At 41.2% G+C, this 21,587-nt stretch overlaps 1 protein-coding gene across 1 annotated transcript; it reads left to right on the forward strand.

Annotated features, from left to right (window-relative positions):
* Positions 1-8,471: 8,471 nt before the first annotated feature.
* On the forward strand, positions 8,472-20,404 carry FUNDC1 (FUN14 domain containing 1). Its single transcript, XM_064407275.1, has 5 exons — positions 8,472-8,596; positions 10,162-10,318; positions 12,129-12,204; positions 18,130-18,258; positions 19,771-20,404. The coding sequence occupies exons 1-5, from the start codon at positions 8,566-8,568 to the stop codon at positions 19,846-19,848; spliced, it is 471 nt and encodes a 156-aa protein (XP_064263345.1). The 5' UTR covers positions 8,472-8,565; the 3' UTR covers positions 19,849-20,404.
* The last annotated feature ends 1,183 nt before the right edge of the window (positions 20,405-21,587 follow it).

Genomic DNA, 21,587 nt, shown 5'->3' on the forward strand with positions numbered 1-21,587 from the left:
AGAAGACAGGAACAAATAGAACAAACAAATTTTCTAAAGGTTACTTACTGGTCCTGATCAATCAGAAGGGAAAAAAAAGCTGAACTGAATGCAGAAATTGCCTATGGGATATAGAATGCACATAAAATATGCAAAATATAAATAAGCAAAACCATAAAACAAACACTGCAAAACAAAGTTTATAGACAATGTGCTGTGAAGTTGTATTTCACAAATATTGAGCTGCTGATGCCCAGCTTTATCATTCCCTCACCAGTTTACTTTTTAACTTCAGTGATATGTCATGAGTAAGTAAGAAGAAATACATCTACACTAGTGATCATTATCAGAACATCCTTCCTGGTTTCACTACCTTCCTGGTAACTCCAGGGTGAGGATCACAGAATTAGTGAGATTGGAAAAGATCTCTGAGATAATTGAGTCCAACCTTTGACCCATCACCACTTTGGCACCAGCCCAGAGCACTGAGTGCCACATCCAGTTGTTTCACCTGTAGGGATGGTGACTCCACCACCTCCCTGGGCAGCCCATTCCAACCCTTTCAGTGAAGAAACTCCTCCTGTTCCCCGATGTGCATCTCTGCTGCAGTTTCCTCTGGAGGGTGCTATGCGTGGTGACCGATGAGTGTGAAGGATTTTGAGATTCATAGACCACTGTTCCTCTCTTGGAGCAGCTCTGTGGTGACGAGTGAGCGCCACCTCAGAGAGGCAAAGCACACCTGTCTTGGCCTGTGGAGCTTAACACAGACACAGAAAAGACCCTGGCACCAAAAGCTTCCATGCTTTCTCATCATGGGGCAGCTCTGAAAGCATCCATGTCTTTAGAAATGGCAAAGTTGAGGTAAATGGACATAGAAAGGTTTCAAGCTGTGTCACTCCTGATCTTACCTCACACAACATATAGAAATGTACATGAACAAAAGGACTCTCCTTCTCCTTTGGATTGGGATGTCTGTCTCTCTGCTTCCTGCATCTTTTTATGCAGGTGCTGGAGACTGTGTCTAAGAACTACTTGGGAGACTGTGTCTAAAAACTACTTCTCCATAACCTCCTCCTCTGCCAGGCAACCTCAGGTCAGTCCTCCTGCATGTCCTGTGTAGCCCACATGTGGCTGAGCACTGGAAGCTGTCAGCAGCTGCCAGTGCAGCCTCCACACAATTCCCTGGCAGCACCAGGCAAGCCCTGGTGTGCAACAAATAGGGAGTGAACAAGTTCCATGTTCAAAATGGGGCTTGCCATACAATCTCAGAATGGTTTGGGTTTGGATCTTTGAGAGACCTTAAAGATCACCCAGTTTTTGGGTTTGGATCTTTAAGAGACCTTAAAGATCACCTAATTGCAAAAATCTGATATAAGCATGGACACCTTCTGCTAGACCAAGCTGCTCCATCCATCCTGGCCTTGAACATTGATGATGGGGCATCCACAAGTTCTCTGGGCAACCTGTGCCAGGGCCTCACCAGCCTCAAAGTAAAGAATTTCTTCTGCATATGTAACCCAAATTTTGTCTCTTTCAATCTGAACCCATTTACTCCTGTCCTACCACTGCAGTTTCTAATGTTCCATCTGACAAATACCCAGAAAGAGCCCTCAGTATGAAACAATTTAAAAAATGAACATGAGGAGATTCCTCCAAGAAGTCACCCTGGCTGCACTTAGGTCTTTTGGTTTTGCTTGCCCTCTTCTGAGTGAACCTGTGGTTTGTGACTACAAGAGAGCAGAGAGCTCTACGTGCTTGTTTAGATTCCAGCTGGACAGTGGACCAAGCAAATATCCTACACTTCTCCTCCTCCTCTGAGGAATTCTGGATGAGACTCGGTGAGAACAGCATTCAAACACCAGTGGCTGGACTGGAGCCACTGCTACCTCTCTGTCACTGCTGCTGCAGCCTGTGGGATTGGGCAGATGTGCCAGGACATGTACAGCACAAAAACTTCTGTGGATACAGCCTGCATGTCTTGCTCATTGAGTTAATGACAGGAAGACAAACTAGATTTCCTCATCTAATCCCTTCCCATATCATTTTCAGGTTCAATCAGAGTCAGGATTGCTGCTTCTACAGATATTTAACTCTGAACTGTGTCCCAGACAGCTTTGGCAGATGGCACGGCCTCTGTCTTGCCGTGTGCTGAAAGCTCTGCACAGTAGGGCTTGGTCTTCTTTAGGAGGGCGCAGCTCTCACTCTGCAAAAATCATGATCAAGTCCTTGTAGAGACTGTAAGTGCTGAAGGTGGTCAGTGACAATGAGTCACGGTGGGTACAATACTTCCACAGAAACAGATACTGGACAAAATGAGGAGGAATAGGTGAGTGTCATCTGTCTTTGAACCGTTTTATCAGGGGCAATGGCTGCTTTCAATTTTTGTCAAACTGCATTAGTATTTTATGAGAAGTCCAGATTTGTGTATTTAAAATCTGGAAAAATTAGCAGTGCTACTGGAAATAATGCTATGACACAGTTATTTCATTATTATTGAGTTTTGAAAGATAACTGAATGAGAGTCTGATCCTTTGGGCAATCTTTCAAGACAAGCTTTGTTATAAAAAAATTATTTAAATTTTGTTTGGCATTGCCTCTGTAAAGTTAGGGAGAGTCTTGGTGATGAATTACAGTTACTGCACACAAATACAATAAGGAATGCCTCTCTAGCTTGTCGGGCTGTCTCCCCAGTTACCAGGGGCCTCAATCTTTGCAGGAGAATTACCCTTAGAAACAAATCCAGTCCCCTGATCTCAGGGTCACTAAAGCAAGCTGGTCCTTTGGCCAGAGAGATGTTATTTTGAGATCTCCATCTAGGAAGGGGATACAGCCGCGGGGAACGGGGCAGTTGGAGGCAGCCCTGTACTCCGGGAGGCTCATGTTTGACTGTCTTGGCATGTTTTCAGTTGTCTGGGGAAATGTGTTTCGTTTTATTCCAGCCAAAACCAGGCAGCACTGAAGAAGAAGCTGTAGGAGGGCTCTTCATAAGCTTGAGGTGACCTGAGAGCAGCCAGGTGTTTCAGTGAAGGCTACCTGTGACTGGCACAGCAGCATCTGATCAAAGGTTTTCCTTGCCAGCAGTGATGACTCACAGTAATTATCCTTTCTCTTTGTGTACTGTCTAGTGTTTACTCATTATGGTTCAGTATTGCTTTTTGTTTCTTGCAAGAAAATGGAAAACATTATTACCATGTTTTTCTTCAGTTTAGGATTTTTAACCTTTTCTTGGTGCAGGGCTTCACAAACAGAAAAATCTGAAATTCTTTGGGCTCTTCACCTCTTAGATGGTATTTCTGTATATTCAATATATTCAACTATTTCAGCGTGGATTTTTTCTAAATCTGCCCTGCCCAGTTATTACCCTCTTACCCATAACTTTTTAAAAGCCATGCAAAGAAGTTTCATTTTTCTTTTCGTTGTTTATGTGCATTTATGCTACAGAAAATAGGAACATCTGTTAGCTATGGAAGTGGTGTGTATGACTGATTCATCATCACAGCTCCTCTAAAAAGTAATTCCTTACATTTGCTTGGCAAGACAGACTGCCAGACTATCAGTCTGTTCTCACTCTCAACGTTGGTTTGTCCGAGTACTTGAGTGACAGTAGCAGGGAACTCCAGAATACCTACAGGATTTAGCAAGGGAATTGGATATTTATCTCTAAAGGAGAACTTGAAATCAAAATATATCATTACATTCATGATCACAGCTAAAAGCTGTTCAAAGACCTTCTCTAAAATAATGCAGTACTACAGTCAGCACACTTTTCTGAAATTTTATAATATGGACATACAGTAAACAAAAGGTTACTTCCAGATAATTACAAATCTTTTATGTTTTACTTACAAGAAAACAGCAAATTAAGAACACAGACTTGGCAGAACCCTTTCATTAAAAAAAAAAAAAAGAAAAAGAAGTCACTTTTCATGTGGAGAAAAGTTTTAAAAAAGAATGTAACAGCAGAGAGACATCTCTCTCAGACTGAAGACAACCTTCCAGAGCCTTGCAAGACTTTCTAAGATTCAGTGCCCCTCACTGCCCTTTATTTGCTTGGGCAATCAGGCGAAGCCTCAAATTTAGCTGAACACTCCAGTTTTTATGAAGCATTTCGACTGTGGAAGATGAACCTTCCCGAGTCACTGCAGCCATCTCCTGCATCCTGCCGCCACGCTGAAGGCCTGGCTGCCTCCCGGGGAGCTCCTGCAGGAATGATGCGCTCAGCTCCGCCCCGGGAGTGCTCTGCCCCCGGCTCGGCTCCCCGGCTCCCCTCTGCCGTGATCCCGGCGCTCTTCCACAGGCACGGCACCGAGCACCCCGAGGCGTGCACGGGATTCACACAACAGCAGGAGAGCACGGCCAGAGCTCCGTGCTGCAGCCCAAGCCTGGTAACTCATCGGAGCGGAGATCAAAAGATTAATGGATAATCAGCTTGCTTTATTAACAATACAGTAAACAAAACGAACAGGAAAGATCAATGCCCCCTTAACTTTTTATTTTTATTTCCTTACTTTTCCAGGCTAGGGTCATGGGAATGTGTCCTGCTGCAGCCTGACCCAACACTAACCATCAGTTTTGTTTAATCAGTAAAATGCAGGTGCTGTGGATCCAGTGCACGTTACCTGGGTGATGCATTTGATTATTACCTGTTTAAACGCCTTCCATTGCCCACTGAACTTGGTTCTTCTTTTTGTATCATTTGAATTCTTCAGCAAGAGACAATTTAAACTCCTGTTAGTTAATGGAGACAACAGATGCATCTTTCTCTGCCCCTTTCTCCTCCACTCATACAAAGATTGTGGTGGGAATTTATAACTTAAATTTCATTAGGGTAAATTAATTAAGATTTATGGGTGGACTCGGTCATCTTAAAGCTTTTTTCCAACCGAAACTATTCTGTGACTCTAAGATAAAGGAGGCTGTTATCGAGTTAGAGTACTACAAAACTGAAAAGCAGAATTTAATGATCTTCACAAACAAGAAAAAAATACTCCTAATTAAATTTTGTTAAACCTCACAACAAACATTTTACAAAGAAAAGCGACAAAGGAAGCAATACAAGCAAGTCATCCAAAATCTCACACAGAGATGGCAGGAGACACAAGGATGTGTATTTGTTAACATCAAAATTTCAGGGAGGATTATCTTCATTTTAACATCAGAAAATCAGGGAATATCCTGAGTTGGAAGGGACCCACAAGGATCATCAAAGTCCAGCTCCTGGCCCATCCGCAAGAATCCAACCAACCATGTGCCTGAGAGCGTTGTTCAAATGTTTCTTGAGCTCTGTCAGGCTTGGAGCTGTGACCACAGCCCTGGGGAGCCTGTTCCAGTGCCCAAACACCCTCTGGGGGAAAAATCTTTTCCTGCCATCCAAACTGAAGCTCCTCTGACACAAATTCATGGCATTCCCTTGAGTCCTGTCCCTGGTCACCACAGAGAAGAGATCAGTGCCTGCCCCTGCACGGCTCTTTGTCAGCAAGTCATGGAACTTCCTACTGCATTAACAGTTCAGGTCACTGCCCCACAACAGCCCTTGCCCAGGATCTTGAGGCACTTAGAACCCAAATTCCTTCCCAGACATTTCTCTGCCATTTCCCAGCAAACTGAGCTTTGAATAACAGCACGTCCACTCAGGTTTTTAAAAAGCAATCATCCATTCACTCCAATACCTTTATTGCCAGGTTATTCCGACTGTTTACCCAGTTAAACCCCTGGAGAACACAAGTTTCACTCACAAGTAAGGCCTAGTGGAGATGGCTGGCAATGTGTGTTGCCTTTAGTTTTCATAATTAATCATGCAAGATGGTAAAAAATTAAAGGATGTGTGTCCCAGTTTGGAATTCCGGTCAGCAGCACAAAGAAGCTGCTAGGATTAGAGTCACATAGGCATTTGAAAATTGGGGGACTTTCTTCTTCTTTTTGGGGTTTTGGGGGATTTTGGTTGCTTATTGTGGAGTTTTTTATTATTTGTAAGATATGTGTGTGCCATGTGTGTTCCTCTGCAAGCTGTGACAGCAAACCTGCTTGTCACAGGTACCAGGACAGAGGGTGGTGCACAGCCTGAACTCGTAGCCCGGGCTTATAGAGCAAAGAGAGCAATTTTTCTGTGCAGTCCTTCTGATGATACAGGAAAACATTTTGTTCCTGAAGAACCTTTAAGGGTGAAGCCAAAATGTGGCCTGAGTTTAAACTGTCTACCTTTCCTTGGAAAATCTGTCAGCCATGAATAGCTTGAAGGAGGCATCAGTGTGCATGAGATTTGAATGGGGTTGGGAATTTTATACATCACAATGGGGCTGGTGAAAGCTCTGCCGGTTATTCTTGGTCTCTGGAGCCACGAGGTTTGCTGTCTCTGCACAGGGTATGGATTTTGCTGGAAGCAAAACAACCCTGATGGCATTTTCTAGGCAAGCATGGAGCCAACCCCCCAGGCAGTGCCTGCAGACCCGGGGCAGACACCAGGCTCACTCACAGCACCAGGAGCAGGCTGGGCTGAGCACAGGGCTGGAGCTCCTCTGCATCCTACACAACTGGAATTCACTGGGAAATGTCTTATGTTGGGCAAGGGGTGCACCCTGACCCCAGAACAGAGAGAGCACAAGCCCAAAACCTGCCAAAAGGGCTTTCCCTGGGTCTTTCCTAAACTCCTTCCCTGCCACTTGCCACACCGCCCTGACCTGGCAAGAGGGGTGCAAAAGGAGTCACATGTAGAACACAATGCAGCTTCTAATGTTAATCTTTTAAAAGTGCTAATTATATAAACCTCCCCGTTCTGAAAGGAAATTAATATAATTGTTTGTACAGACACGGGGAAAGTCATCTGAGAAGTGCTGCTATTTTTAACTGATGATAGTTAAAAATAGGGAAGCCAAATATTAAGAATTCAAGCTACAAAAGGTACAAAAATAGCCAGGCTCACACAACCTGAGCAAAACTTTCTGGTTACCTCTCTTACTTTACTGGCATCTGACTGGAAAAAGTAAATAAATACTTTGTTACTGATTGGGAAGTAAATACCAAACCCACCAACTTTATGCTTAAACAAGAAAACTCCCAAGATGCAGAGTGTTTGTCAAAACAAATCATAAGAGACAAATCTGTGTTGTGATACAAGAACGTATCTGTTGAAAATCTTAGAGAAAGCAATATATTACTAGTTTTGTCTGGCATGATGTCACCTGCTTATCACGACGGGAAATGTTTGTCATAAAAATAATTTAATAAGCAAACAACCACTTCATACACTAATTTAAAGTTTTATATTCTAATTTCAGTTTCAGAGCAGACTAAAGGACTTTCTTGTGGAAGATATGTTTTCCCCTTTTTTTGGTATGCCTGTAAAGGCTGGTAATTAAGGGGTTTAATTAAAATCCTAAATGCTTACTCCATAAAAATAGCCTTATGACATGGGGAAAAGTGGATTTTTTCCATTATAATTGCCTGTCTTGTGTATTGGCAATGTAAGAGTCCAATAGAGAAGCTGTAAACACTTTTAAATAATTTGTTTTCAATTTTATTATTTATAAATTATATTCATTGACGTTTTTTTCATTCACATTGTGATAACGCTCCTGAATGTGCACTTACTGTGTCAGCCACCTCTATGTTATGGCTGCACACAATTAAAAATGTAATAAAATACAGTTAGCCCATTGAAACCCCAGCAATGAATTGAAGGAGGGAGCACACCAGGGCTCAAATTTAATTTTTTCCAATGTTTCACAGCTCACATTGGCTTTAACCTTTGTACTTTGAGGGGCCTTGTGTTTGTTTTTTTCTGGTTATTAATTTTTATGGGGTTTATGGCATGCAGCTGCTGTCCAGCCATGCCTGCTCTGTTCCTCATGCACAGCTGGAGATACCAGGAAGGTTTTGGGGTTCTTACCCTCATCAACGGGATCAACGAGCCCCTCACGGCACAGGCTTGAATATTGTGTGCGGTTTTGGGCACCACAATACAAGAAATGCATTGAACGACGGGAGAGAACCCAAAGGATGGCAACGAAGATGGTGAAGGGCCTTGAGGGGAAGCCGTGTGAGGAGCACTGAGGGCACTTGGTCTGTTCAGCCTGGAGGAGACTGAGGAGACCTCACTGCAGTTACAGCTTCCTTGTGAGGGGAACAGGAGGGGCAGGCACTGATCTCTGCTCTGTGGGGACAGGACCTGAGGGAATGGCCTGAAGTTGTGTCAGGACAGGTTTATGTTGGATATTAGGAAAAGGTTCTTGCCCAGAGGGTTGGCTGGGCACTGAACCGGCCCCCCAGGGCAGTGGTCGCAGCACCAGCCTGGCAGAGCTCAAGAAGCGTTGGGATAACTCTCAGGCACATGGGTGGATTATTGCAGTGTCCTGCGCGCGGCAGGCAGCTGGATTCCATGACTGTTGCGGGTCCCTTCCACCCCACGTTTCCCAAACGCTCCGCACCCGCCCTCTCCCCTCAGGGACACCCGCGGAGGGTGAGGGGGGGGGGGGGGCGGACGGCGCATGCGCGGAGCGGCCGCGCGGGGGCGGCCCCGCGGCGGGGCGGGGCGCGAGCGGCCGCTGGGGGCGCAGCGGGGAGGCCGCTGGCCGCCCGGCACCGGCCAACATGGCGGCGCGGCGGCCCCGCTCCGCCTCAGGTCAGTGCTGGCCCCTTCCTGGCGGGAGCGGGGAGGAGGCGGCGCGGCGGGCGCCCTTCCTCCTCTCGGGGGCGGCGGGCAGCCCCCTCTCGGGGGCGGGGAGGGATGGCCCGGGCTCTGCGCCTCCCCGGTCCGTTGCGTTTCCCTCCTCCACCGCGCGGCCCGGCGCATCGGCACCGCCGGCATCACCCTGGCTCAATCTCCGTCCCGGGATTTAAGCACGGAAAGCCCTTCCCGAGCCCTCCCGGAGCGCGGGGGGATGCGGGATGGGAGCCGGGAGCCTCCAGCCCCCGTGGCCGCCGCATCTTCGCCGTGCGGGGCGTTGCGGGCATCGCCGCGGCCTCGGCGAGCGGCGCTGGCACGGCTCGGTGTGCCCGGGCCATGCCCAGGACATCGTTTGCCGCATGCGGGGAGTGCTTTTCACCTGCAGAAAACGCTCTGGCGGTGTTACTCGCCACAGAACGTGTTGTTCTTGTGTACACACACGAGTTTTGGTTTAAATAATAATAGTAATTGAGGGGCAGAATTAATGTAACTGTTCATGACAGTGTTTTAATATTCTCCATCTAAAGAAGTTAAACGTGTTGTCATCAATACCTCAAAGAAAGAACATTCAATAACAAGTTTGACATTATGGATCTTGCTATTTATTATTTAGTACTCAAGAATATGTGGTAATAAAAGGTAATAATGCACACCTACATGTGTACTTCTTGCAGTCTTTGAAGTTTTTACCCATATTGGTAGTATAAGTTAAAAAGTTATCAAAATTCTAATAAACTGTTTATATCTACGGTCTTACTTTAATTCTAGGTGATGATTCTAGGTCATAATTTAACTGCTCCTATTTTCTGGAATGTCCAAACAGTATTGCTGAATTTAGATTTAACCTTAAATATATTTAAACAAAGTGGACTTCAGTTCATGTGTGTATACCACAGAATGTCACTTTTAAAATATGTTTCTTTAAAAATGTAGACCCATCTCTTTCCTGTGATATCTGAGTATAGACAGTGTTGAGGATCTCTTAATTTGGAGTTCCAGGATGCCTGTTTTGAAAACAATGGCAGAATTGTCCTGCGAACATGGAGCTTAATTGAAGTCCCAGCATCATCTGTTGTTGTGGAAGAGGAACAGAAGTTGCAAATGCTGATGCCTGGTCCTCTGAGGAGAGCACTGGGCCACAAGTTCTTAGTCTTTCCAGTGTTGGTCTGTCCCTTTGGTTTTTGTTTTTGTTGGGTTTGTTTGTGTGTGTTGAATGAGCTAACTGGTAGTTTCATCTGATGCCTCTTGAAAGGGGGGGGATTCTTGTTCACCTTTGTAGTGCCAGTCATGGATTTTACTGATTACACTGCTGCCTTCTACACCTTGCCTTGGTGATGGCATAGAATCCCAAAATCCTTTGTTCTGGGAGCTGCTGGACCATAGGTGTCTTGCACCCTACAGTTTACACCATTGGATTACCCAGTTAGTGCCCAGACTGGGTCTGGGCTTTTCACAAAAATCATTAATTTACTCCACAACTGAGAAAATAACTTTTTTTTAAATTGCTTTTTCTTTTCCAGACCACGACAGCGACGATGATTCCTACGAAGTGCTGGATTTAACGGAATATGCTCGGCGTCACCACTGGTGGAACCGTTTGTTTGGCAGGAATTCAGGACCAATTGTAGAGAAATACTCCGTAGCCACCCAGATTGTGATGGGAGGTGTGACTGGCTGGTGAGGGAGCTTCCCTTTCCGTCACTGACCTAGACCTTTTACTTTGTTAGAAGATCCATTTCCAAGGGTATTTGAAGCAGATAAATACATGTTTAATGGGATTTCCTTTAGCATTAATCAAGATTATTCATCTGTGAACAATTTTAGCTTGTTACTCTGAGTCATCATTGTGAAGTGTTTTTTAATAGTGGTGAAGCATCAGTTATCCAAGGGAACTCATACTAGTTACTGTGGAAAGGATTTGGGAAAATGTCAGAGCTCTAAAATGACAAGGAATAAATGGAAAATTACTGCATCTAGCTTTTATTTTGTATGGAAAAGCTTATTTCCTTACTAGTTTAGATTTAGAAACTTAGTTATATTATGGCTGAGATATATTTTACAGGTAAAAGAAATAAAGGGAAGAAAAAAGGATGACAAAATATACTTTTAATTAAGAGCCCCATTTCCTGGAGACTGTTTTTTCCTCTAAATTGAGCTGCAGCCATGTTGAGTGAATTCACAGTTTGCTCTGATGTTAACTGATACATAGCCTAGTTACACTAGAATAATTCATGGTGAAAGCTAGACAGTAAAGATGAGAACTTAAACTGGAAAATGTGGTCACAGCCTGAGCAGTTGTGTCAAGATATTTGTCAGAGGTATTTGAATGGTGTTTGTCTATTCCAGTACACAGAAAAACTGTAAATTCATTGAAAACCACCATTATGTTAGCAAAGTGTGCTAACATAAAGAGGAATTATGCAAGAATTGGAAGATGAAATATACTAAAAATGAGATTGTTGTACCCAGGCTCAGTACAGCTTTGTGCAGTGGGTTTAGCTTTCAGTCAGAGTTTATAATTTGCTTCTGTAGCCTTAAAATTATTTTTAAAAGCTACATGTGTACATGTAAACTCAGAAGTTTCTAGGGAATAGTTCATCTGGCATCCATAAAAACTGGCTTATTGAATGATCTGGAAAATGCACATTTCAGTATCTGTACATGCACATTCTCTGGGTGCCTACTGATGTATATAAATAAGAATTCACTAGGAAAATTCCCCTCTGTGTGTGGGCCAGTGTTTAGACACACTGGAATTGCCCGGGGAAGCTGTGGATCCATCAGCCTTGGAAACTCCTTCTGAGTCAGGGCTCTTGGCAGCCTGATTGAGCTTTGAGATTGGGTTGGGCTCTGCAGCAGCTTTGGGAAGGTGACTGGCCCAGGTGACCCCCAGGGGCCCCTTCCTGCCTTGTCATTGTTCTGTAGTAGCAATATCTGTGCTACAGATGAGGGGGGATTTGGAGACTGAGAACAAGGTAATTTTCTGGTTGCCTTGATCCATTAAAAATAGAATTAACAGCGTGTCCCAGCAGAGTGGCCTTGCTGAGTTTAACTCTTTTGGTAGGGATGTGCTGCTTTTTACTGAGATCTTCAAGTTGTGAGTTGTGTAGTTAATATAAATTATGGTATAATGTATTTACATTGCACTTGGGAACAGTTATAGTAGCACTGTTATGTAATTATGTTGTGCTTTATTAACATGCTACATTTAATAGCAGTGAGATCTAGAGATCTCAAGTTTTCTTTAAAGGGGACATCAGACAGCCAGGAACAAGCAACCATTACTCACATTGTCTTGTTCTAGACATTGTTAATTTAATATTGCTTGCATTAAATAGCCTTGGTTTTTAAATTTGTAAATATGAAATTATTCATTTGCGTTTTAAATGAAATAATGGTAACAAGTTGCAGTCAGGAACTGTGTAGTGTGGCATTGTTCAGCAGAAAACTTCATTAGGCTGGGTTTTTTTTGTTTTGTTCCCCTAAGGTGTGCGGGATTTCTGTTCCAGAAGGTCGGAAAGCTTGCAGCAACTGCAGTAGGTGGTGGCTTTCTTCTGCTTCAAGTATGTAGCATTTCATGCTTTCTAAGTTGGCAAATGTTATTTACTAAACAATAGGAAAAACACAGCTGTTGGGTAATGTTTAATTAGGGAGGCTTCTTATCTACTTCATCTTTTTAGTCTTATCAGTCAAAACCTTACATTTGAGCTGGATTATTGTGTACAAATGAACAAAAGAGACATTTCTAAGAATCAGTGGTAAATCAGAATCTACTCTGTCCTGTGAAACAGTTTGTTGTAAGAGAGGAGAACTTGTGTGCAGAGGCTGAGGTACTGTGTGTGATTCAGTGTTGCCAGATCAGAGGAACTGCCTGTAAACCTATGGTTAGGGAGAATTTAAAATGTGTTTGTTTTACATTGGTTTGAGAATTTTATCACAGCTTCAGGCTGCTTTGGCAGTTGCCTGGAAAGCTTGTTCTGGTCCTAGTATGAGCTGTGTTTTTCTGTTTTCTTCCCTTGCCATGTTTTATCTATTGAATCTCTAAAGCCTGGCTGAATTTTGACAGCTTCATTGCATTCCTCTCTCTGCTGGCTTTCGGGTTCAGAAGTTCTTAATTATGTTATCTGGCATGATCATTTGCATTTTTTCATCAGGTACTGTGATTAGAGGAGGATATATTTCCATAAAACCTTTAAATGAGATGAAACGTTAAGTGAAGGAGAATTTCATGTGTCCTTCTGTAAGATGCCAAGATTTTACTGACATTTTATGCCTTAGTACCTGTGAGCTTCTCATTTTTCCACAGATTGTTCTAGGGGATATAGATTGGTGCCTACTTAGGCTCAATGATACACAATTTCTTGAGAGGAGAGGCTAAAGATATATTTGTTCTTTCCATCATCACCCTGGAGGGTTTTTGAAAGGCATGTCCTGCTTTTATTTCTTTTGATTGTAGTGGCTGGTGCAGCCAAGCACTGATCAGGAAGGGTGGGGTAGTAACTGCTGTGTAAGACATTGCAATGTTGCTGTTGTGTGAAGTACACATATTTCCTTCATAATCATGGTCCCCACTGCTTTGGGGGCTAGTTTGTTTTTTTTTCCTCTTCCCATGTTTTCTATGCCATTGGTCTTAATTCTATAAATGATAATTCTCTTATCAATATGACTGAAGAGCTGCCAGACAGAGGCACCCAGGTTGCTGCAGGTACCTTCCTCAGTGCTCCTGACTACAGGAAGCTGAAAAGTTAAACCTGAGACCTGTAGACAAAGGAGAATGGAAATTGAATAAAACATCACTTGTGCAGGATTCTTACTTGCTCAGCTGTGAAGTTTGGGGAGCTTTCCTGTACATGCAATAGATTTGCCATGTGGTTGAGTGTCTGATTTCTTGGTTGATGTCATTTACACTGAATCTAAAAAGGAATATTATCCAAGAGGAAATATGGGTTAAGTATTTTGATTGGATTGTCTGTATCTTAAGTGAGATCAGATTTTCTTGAAAGGAAATGAAGTAAATGCCTTGGTCTCTCTTTTAATTCAAAACATTTTGCATTTTAAGGCTGACTCATAAATTCTATGGTGTAATTACATTTCTGTAGTCTTTAATTTTTTCATTTAAAGATCACACATCCTGATTCTATGAATACGTGTTCAGTGCTTCCCCTGAGTGGGCAGAAGAGTATTTCAGCACATTACTAGAAAGTTCCTTTTTATCTGTAAATTTCTCTGAAGTTGCAGATTTCATTTCAACTGCTGATTGCAATATTGACATTATAATTACATGCTAGAACAAGAGTAATAACTACAGAAGGCAAGATTCTTGGCTAAAGCCCATTCAGTGAAACATTTCAGTCTTAAAAGTTAAAAAATACATTTTTTTCTTCAGTGGGTGATGACTTCATCTCAAGGAATGTAGTAGGAAACTGAAAGCAATGCATTCTTCAGTGTCAGTTTGTACAGGAAGCAAAAAAGATTTTTCATGTTTTTGTCAGTGATTTAGAACTTCAGTCTTAATACAGATTATATGACAATTAGTTGGAGAAAAAGAATAACAATTATGTGATATTTGCACAGTTTTTCAAAATCATGATCTATTATCACATCTTTGCAGTGAATATTTCAACACTTTAATTTGATTCATTCTTATTTGATTATTAACTATGGGGTTTTTTTGTGAAATAGCTGTAGTTCTTCAAATATGCTGGAATAAGAGCAATATCCAGGCACTATATTAAGGAAAATACAGTGCATTTCTCATAACAAGTAGGGGGATTTTCTTTGTGTAACTTCTCATTTATACAGCACAGTTTGGTAAAATCCTGGGTAGGGAGGTATGAACTCAAGTCCTCTTGGTTCTACTGTAATGAATTGGTTAAACACAATTGTTCTTAATGAGCACCTAACAGCTCTTTATTTTTAAAATCCTATATCCTCAAGAGCAGTTTCATTGTCTTTTGTCCTGCAGTGAGCATACAAATTGCAGCTTTTTCTGTTCTGTGTTGTCTAATATTTAATAATGAAATTGGATTTTTATTCAGTTATTTGTGCTTTCACTAACACATTTTTCCTCAGCCCATTAAACTGAATTCTTCATTATGTTCTAATTCAGGAAAGGTAAATATGTGAAAACAACACAAGAAACAGAATAAACTCTGAGATGTCCTTGCCTTTATCTTGTACAGGTGTTTGCTGCTAGTGCACCATGATGATCAAGGAATCACAACATGGGTTGGCTGGGAAGGGACCTTAAGGACCATGTAATTCCAACCCAGTGTGGCATCCCAGTGACATTCCCAGGGAGGCACCACCTGCTTCTGGGGCTGGGGGCTTAGTGAGGAAGAGCTGGATTCAATTTTCTGTTGAATATCCCACTTGTACACTTAGAGGGAACCTTCAATGGAGCAGCCAAAGCAAATGGGAGTTGGGAGTTGGCCTGATAAAGAAATGCCAAGTTTCTGGCAGGTTCTGCCATGGAGGGACAGTGTGTCTGTGCCTCTGTAACCTGCAGTGCTGGCACTGGGGACAGGGAGCTGTGCCTGCTGATGGTGGCTGAGGGTACAACCTCTGCAGTTCAACTCTTACACGTTGTGTCACTTCAGTCCCTCCTTGTCAGTGTTGAGCTTAGAGACTTGTCAGATCTGGAAACTGGGGGCTGTTCCCTTCCTAAACAGCAGAAAATGCCTCACAGTGCCTGTGGGTTCTGTGCCCTGCAGCTGAGCTCACCTGTGCCTTCTGGCCTTGCTTGGGCTTTTAGTGTGAGACATTGTGCCTTGAGTAAATTCAGATTCTTTTGTCCCATCCTGTTGCACCAATTTTTTGCTCCGAAACATTTTTCTGCTCATTGTTCATTTTGGTGTTTCACAATAACAAAGTACCTGTGTGCCTCTCCAGTATCACCCCCAAAACGAGGTCTGCCTTTGAAGGTCATCAGGTTTCCTTAATTAATGTCAAGAAAGACAACACATTTTTAGTGTTCCTGCACCGATGTATTTCTTCAGTTGCATTTGTAAAGAAATTCTGTTATTTTTTCAACACTTTTGGAAGGTCTTGAACAAATAACGAGCTATGAGATATATAGATAATTATGTAATATATCTATTATTCCATTACCATATATAGAGATTCCTGTATAACCCAAAATCCAGCCCCCACAGGTCTCTTTAATAATATATGCAATTAATATATATAAACCTATATGACTCCTTAATATATCCAGGTATGGACATGATAATGGGATATTGTTATTTTACTTGGTTGTCATAGGGCCTGAATTTAAAAAAAATAGTAAATTTTGAGACTTTGTATTTATGTAAATTTACTGTTATAAGCAAGTAGATTTTTATGATACATTGGAGTCTAAAAACTGAAGTCTGTTTTTTCAGCATTTGAGTTCAGGGGTATTATTTCTGCACTTATATATGAAATTATGTAATTAGTGGGGTCGCAGCCAAAGTAGATATGACACAGGTTCTGTCACTGCCAAAGTACAGGGGTTTTTTCTTCTCAGTTAAAAAATTTATATTCAAAACATTACCTTCTGTTGCTTATTTTATGAACACTCAATAAGTAGAATTTAGAATCTCTTATTTCAGGGCTCTAAAGTTCAGGGAGAAAAGATGTCTGGTTTTGATACAAGTGTAAGCTCTGCAGTAGTTACAAACAGATCTTAATTAAAAACTTCTGCCTCATCTTTGTGCTCTCTGGATAACTGAGCTAATTAAAGTTGTCTTAATGGAATGTTTCTTCCAAGAGCCATTTGCATTTTACAAGCAAGCAGATACATTAGCATTTCTTACATTGTGTTGGACTGAGTGGATCAGTCACATTTAATTTTCAGTTGTATGAGTGAGAAGGCACCAATTCAATGCTGGGGCCTTTTTGAAATTCTTGTGGTCATGTTAAATTCATAAAATAACAATTGCCACAATGTGCAGCTGTTTTTTCTTTTCCTGGCATGTCATCCAGTGACTGGATGTACAACCAGTACAGTTTTCAAACAGGTTTCCTGCTTTCATACTGTGCAGCCCTTAATGAGCTGTCCCTGCCTGGCACTAGTGCCCATGTGAGTAAATGGCTTTACTGTAGACAGGCAAAGTCAATTAATTTGTTGTTAATTACATTCGGAGGCAAGAAGTAAAAGAGAGTTTAAAATATAGTAAGTTCATTTTGCATTTGTCCAGTGAATTGGTTTGTTTAATTATGCAGAGGTGGAAACTGAATTTGACTTTCTTGCAGAGGTGATCTTGTAGAAGTTTTGTTTTGAATTCAGACAAAATCTGTCTGACACTTGCTTAATTTTATTTTTTTTCTGGATTATGAAATCCTCAGTTTGTGGTGAAATAGGTTGCTTAGTTACTGTGGCAGTTGTAGTATAAACTAGATGGTCTAATTTCAGTTATTTGGTAGAAAGATCCATGTGAAAGTCAAACTGCAGAGCCTGTAAGTGATGTGAAACTAAACATAATAAATTATGTATTTAGGCCAAACCTAATAAATTGTGTATTTAAATACCTGTTCCACAAAAGTTCATTATCTGTGACTTACGTTTACCAACTGGACAGTTTGCTTAGAAGGCTGTTAGGTACATTGGGTGGATTTCCCACCCACGTGTGACCTTGAGAAGTACCTGAGAAATCTCACACTTTAGAAAGAGTTTTTGGATAACAGTCATTTACATGTAAGTTTAGTGGTTTATAAGTATTTGTCCTAACAGTTAAAATAAACAGTAATCCTTAATTTTGATTTTCTTCTCTTTTTTTTTCTCCCAAATAATGATTTTAACTGTTTTCTAGAACATGCACCAATCAAATATTAGTAACAGAAATAAGGCAAAGGTTTGGGATGATGGTTAGGCAGGCTATAAAATTTGGAAGTTTGTGTGTAAATTGGATGAACCAGTCTCCTCAAATATAATCATTTTTCTGATTTTACAGAACTTGTGCTGTTCTCAGGCACAAGTGCTATTTTTCTAGTTAATGGTTTTGTTTTGTAAGAAGGGTGAGAATTCTCTTGTAATGAGTACTTTTTTTTGTTGTTGGACAGTTTAAATTGTGTAGGATAAAATAGTTTGCAGTGTTTCTAATGATGATTTTGATTAGCCCTGGATACTCTGTCACAAATGAGAATTCTACAATTCTGAAAGAAGCTGAGACAAAAGAGTTTCTTCATTGTTGTCCTATGAATGTATTTTTCTTACAAGTAAAGTTACAGTAAATGCTGAAGGAAAAACATTGCAAAGCTTTTATAACTAAAAAACAGAGAACTGGCAAAATTAACAAGAGTCTACTGAACTTTGCCATTGCTTGTTTTAATTTGAGCTGCTGTCACTGAGGAAAGGTTTGAAGCAGAGAACCTGCTGAAATTGGAAGAATGTCTTTTCCTGTATCTGTAATAAGTAAAAATAAAAGTGATTTTATAGACACCAAGACAATGTATTTTGACTCATGAAATGTGAATTGCAGCTGTACTAACTGCCTTTATTTCCCTAGATTGCTAGTCATAGTGGATATGTACAAGTTGACTGGAAGAGAGTTGAAAAAGATGTAAACAAAGCAAAAAAACAGTTAAAAAAGCGTGCAAATAAGGCAGCTCCCGAAATCAACACTCTCATTGAAGAGGTGAGTCTAAGGTGATAAACTCCTTTTTACCAGTCAGATTTTCTTACCTTGCACTGCAGGTGATAATGAGTTGAAAATGCAGATTCAAAACTGGAACACATCAAAAATAGCTTGGCTTTATAATTTATTTAAAGTTATCAGATTGTGCTGTCTTTTATTCATTCAGCTTTCTGGTTTGGTCACTGTTAAAAATGACACACGAATTTGTTCTTGGCAGGTGACAAAGCCAGTAAGGTCATGACATGGTAAAAGTTCAGGATGGTGTGGGTAAAACATGATAACTACAAAGACAAAACCCAAGTCTTCTTAGACTGCTGATAATAAAATTACTTGTCTGGACAAGAATGACTTTTTTTGCAGAAAAGCTGTGGCTACTTGGTAACAGGAGTTATGATTTTATCTTGCTTTTATACATTTTGGAGAATATCTGTCTGCAGAATCTGCCAGTTGCCTACTCTGTGGAGAAGAGATAGCTGTGATACTGATCAGTGTCACTGGGGCTCTTTCACCCTGTCATTTGAAGATTTCCATTTAATCAATTTTGTGGTTGTTTGGGTTTTTTTTAAAGCCTGGTTTTACATATTTTTCACGTTCCATACATGCAATCTAAGTTTCATTCTGAATAACTGAGAATTCTGACTGTGAATGTGCTGCAGACAGCAGCCACACTGGTGTTCTGTAATTAATGAGTATTGACATGTCAGGTTGAGCCTGTGTGGAGTTGCATATAGACTGATAAAAAATTACTTTAAATTTTAATGTGAATATGAACTGAAAGTTCAAGATTGAGGGTTTTCTTGCTGCTTCTGTACCTCAAATAGCTTGACCTCTCCTTCAGTACTGCCCTGTAGAAATGGGTGGAATAGAATGGGGTTTTTGGTTTTCCTTTGGTTTTTTTTTCCTTTCAGATTATATGGCTTTCTTATAACTGTGTGTTAGTTGCCAATCTGAAGTGTTTGAAGCAGAGGATTTATGAAATGACACATTTGATAAAAGGTGTTACACTCTGTGCAGCTACTTTATTAAATACTCTACACCCATGTCATCATACATTAGTGGGTTTTTTCCTGGGATTAAGTTGTTAGGAAACTGGTTCATGATGGAGTGTATTTTTCCAATGATCTTCCAAAAAGCAGTATTTTTTCTTTTAAACCATTATCATGTGATTGCAATTGAAGTCGTGGTGGTGCTTGTGCTTTTTTTGACAAGGTAGTTTGTGAAACATGTCTTATTTTAATCAAAACAAGAGTGGTATTGGCATGAAATTGCTGTAATAATTCCTCTGTATTTTGTCTTTTTCAAGTTTCACTGTGTTTTAAAAACACTGTTAAAAACAGCTGAGAGTCAGTTTGCACTACACTGGTGCCACTTATTTTTATATGGTTTTGCACAAATCGCTTCCCCCTGCACCCTTCTCCACAAGTTCAGTGTTCTTGTTTCCAGAAGCCGTGATAAGTATTAAATAATAACATCAAACACAATTAACTTCATGAATATCATTTTTCTTCTCAGTCTACAGAATTTATCAAACAGAACATCGTGGTGTCCAGTGGCTTTGTTGGAGGCTTTTTGTTGGGGCTGGCGTCGTAAGGACCCGCACGTCTCTTCCAGACGGGATCCGCGTCGGCCACGATCAGTTGTGATGCTCTATCTGCAAGCAGTGTGGGTCACTGGGCCTGCCAGAGCAAGACAAGAGGACAAGCTAGACAGCTTGGGAGCTTTTACATTTCAGGCTTTTGCCTCTTGAAGCTTGGTAAAACTAGGATTTGCTGAAAAACTGTGCAGTGTGCTCATTATAGCGTTTCTGGGCAAAACTGGTTCATCCTCATCATGTCTCTTTTTATCTATGGCCTTTCAAGATCTAGCATTTTTTAAAATGTTATTCTTGGAATATAGCTATGTAACCATACTATAAGAATGAAAGTTCCATCTCTGTGTTTTCAGTTAAATACTGTTTATTTAAAAAGTATTTTTCTTCATGCTGTAGTAGGTAGTATCAATGACTACATACTGTATATGATATTGTGGTTTCAGCCTCCTGGCTGTCCATGTTCTTTAGAAGTCACTGCAATAATCTGTAATACCTTTTTACAGAGTATTAAATAACAAAGAATCATGAGCTTATTAAAGGTGAAAATTAACTTTGGCCTTTGTGTACATAAAAAATGAAAGTCTCTCAATTTTAGCCTGCAGGGACCTGGTGTCAATGTTTTCCCAGACAGGTTTTTAAGGTGGTTTTAGTGATTTGTTACCAAGTTATTCTAAAGAAGCTGATAATCCAAACAAACACTCAATGCATTTTACTGCATTTCAAGCTTAAACCTTTCAGAAATTCCTACCCAAGGAATAGTTTGTCCTGATTTCTCTGGTTTTACTGCAGCAGCAGATGAATGTGAACTGGAATCTGTCCCACCAGGTTGTTTTTGGGGTGCTGTTGCCTTCTCAGAACAGCAGTAGTGGTTCAGTAGCATCAGGTGGATGGATGGGTGTGAGCTTGGGTGCACAGGACATGGATGTTGGACATACTAACCTGCTAAATATTTAGATTGGTGCATCCCTGGGCTCCAGAGCTTTGTATTACATGTTGACCTCATGTTTGTGATGTGCTTGTGGCCAGAGTGAGTAAGGTATGAAGCATGTCCTGCCTGCTTTAAGGGTTTCATCAAGCCTGGTTAAGACTTTGGAAAACAAATCTTAGCCCACACATCTCCCAAACCAAACCCAAGGTACATGAATGGCCATGGATCCTAAATATTTTGTTTTAAAGTGACTATCTGGAGTTATATAAGCCCAGTTGCAGTTTACTGGAAATGGGAAGCTCGAGGAGGAGTGTGTCTGCTGGGTTATCTGGGATTTACAGTAAAACAAAGAAAGATGAAAATGTTAAAATATGAAAGTCTTTGCTGTGATGTTCAGCCCAAAGAATAATGGGAAGGTAACCAACCAGTCATCTTTTCTCTGCTGATGATGCTCATGGGTTTTTGGCACATCCACAGGGTACTGAAGCCAGCTGACATGAGTCATCCTCCCTGACTGGAATGAACTGGGTGTCCTGAAGGGCTTTGGGGATGTACTGACCACCTCAGTACCATGAACCTGTGAATATGCATTTTTGGTGTACTTTGTGAAAGGATTTCAAGGGAGCATCCTTTAGTGAGCTTGTTAAAAAGGCTGCTCATGTGGCCAGGGAATTTGCTTCATTGTTAGAAGTAGAATTAAAACTAAGAGTATTAGTAGGATGCAAGACTGATTTCTGCAGAGGAAAGTTGCTCTGCTGTTCTGTTGGCATCATCTGAGATTTTCAATCAATGAATCAAGAATTTATTGAA

Source organism: Passer domesticus, chromosome 2 (assembly GCF_036417665.1).
Source record: "Passer domesticus isolate bPasDom1 chromosome 2, bPasDom1.hap1, whole genome shotgun sequence".
NCBI classification, from domain to species: domain Eukaryota; kingdom Metazoa; phylum Chordata; class Aves; order Passeriformes; family Passeridae; genus Passer; species Passer domesticus.

Coding starts and splice junctions, on each gene's coding strand:
- FUNDC1 (XM_064407275.1), top strand. CDS start 8,566: ATGGCGGCGCGGCGGCCCCGCTCCGCCTCAG. Junction 12,205..18,129: donor GTGGCTTTCTTCTGCTTCAA/GTATGTAGCATT, acceptor TTATTTCCCTAG/ATTGCTAGTCATAGTGGATA. Junction 18,259..19,770: donor TCAACACTCTCATTGAAGAG/GTGAGTCTAAGG, acceptor TTTTCTTCTCAG/TCTACAGAATTTATCAAACA.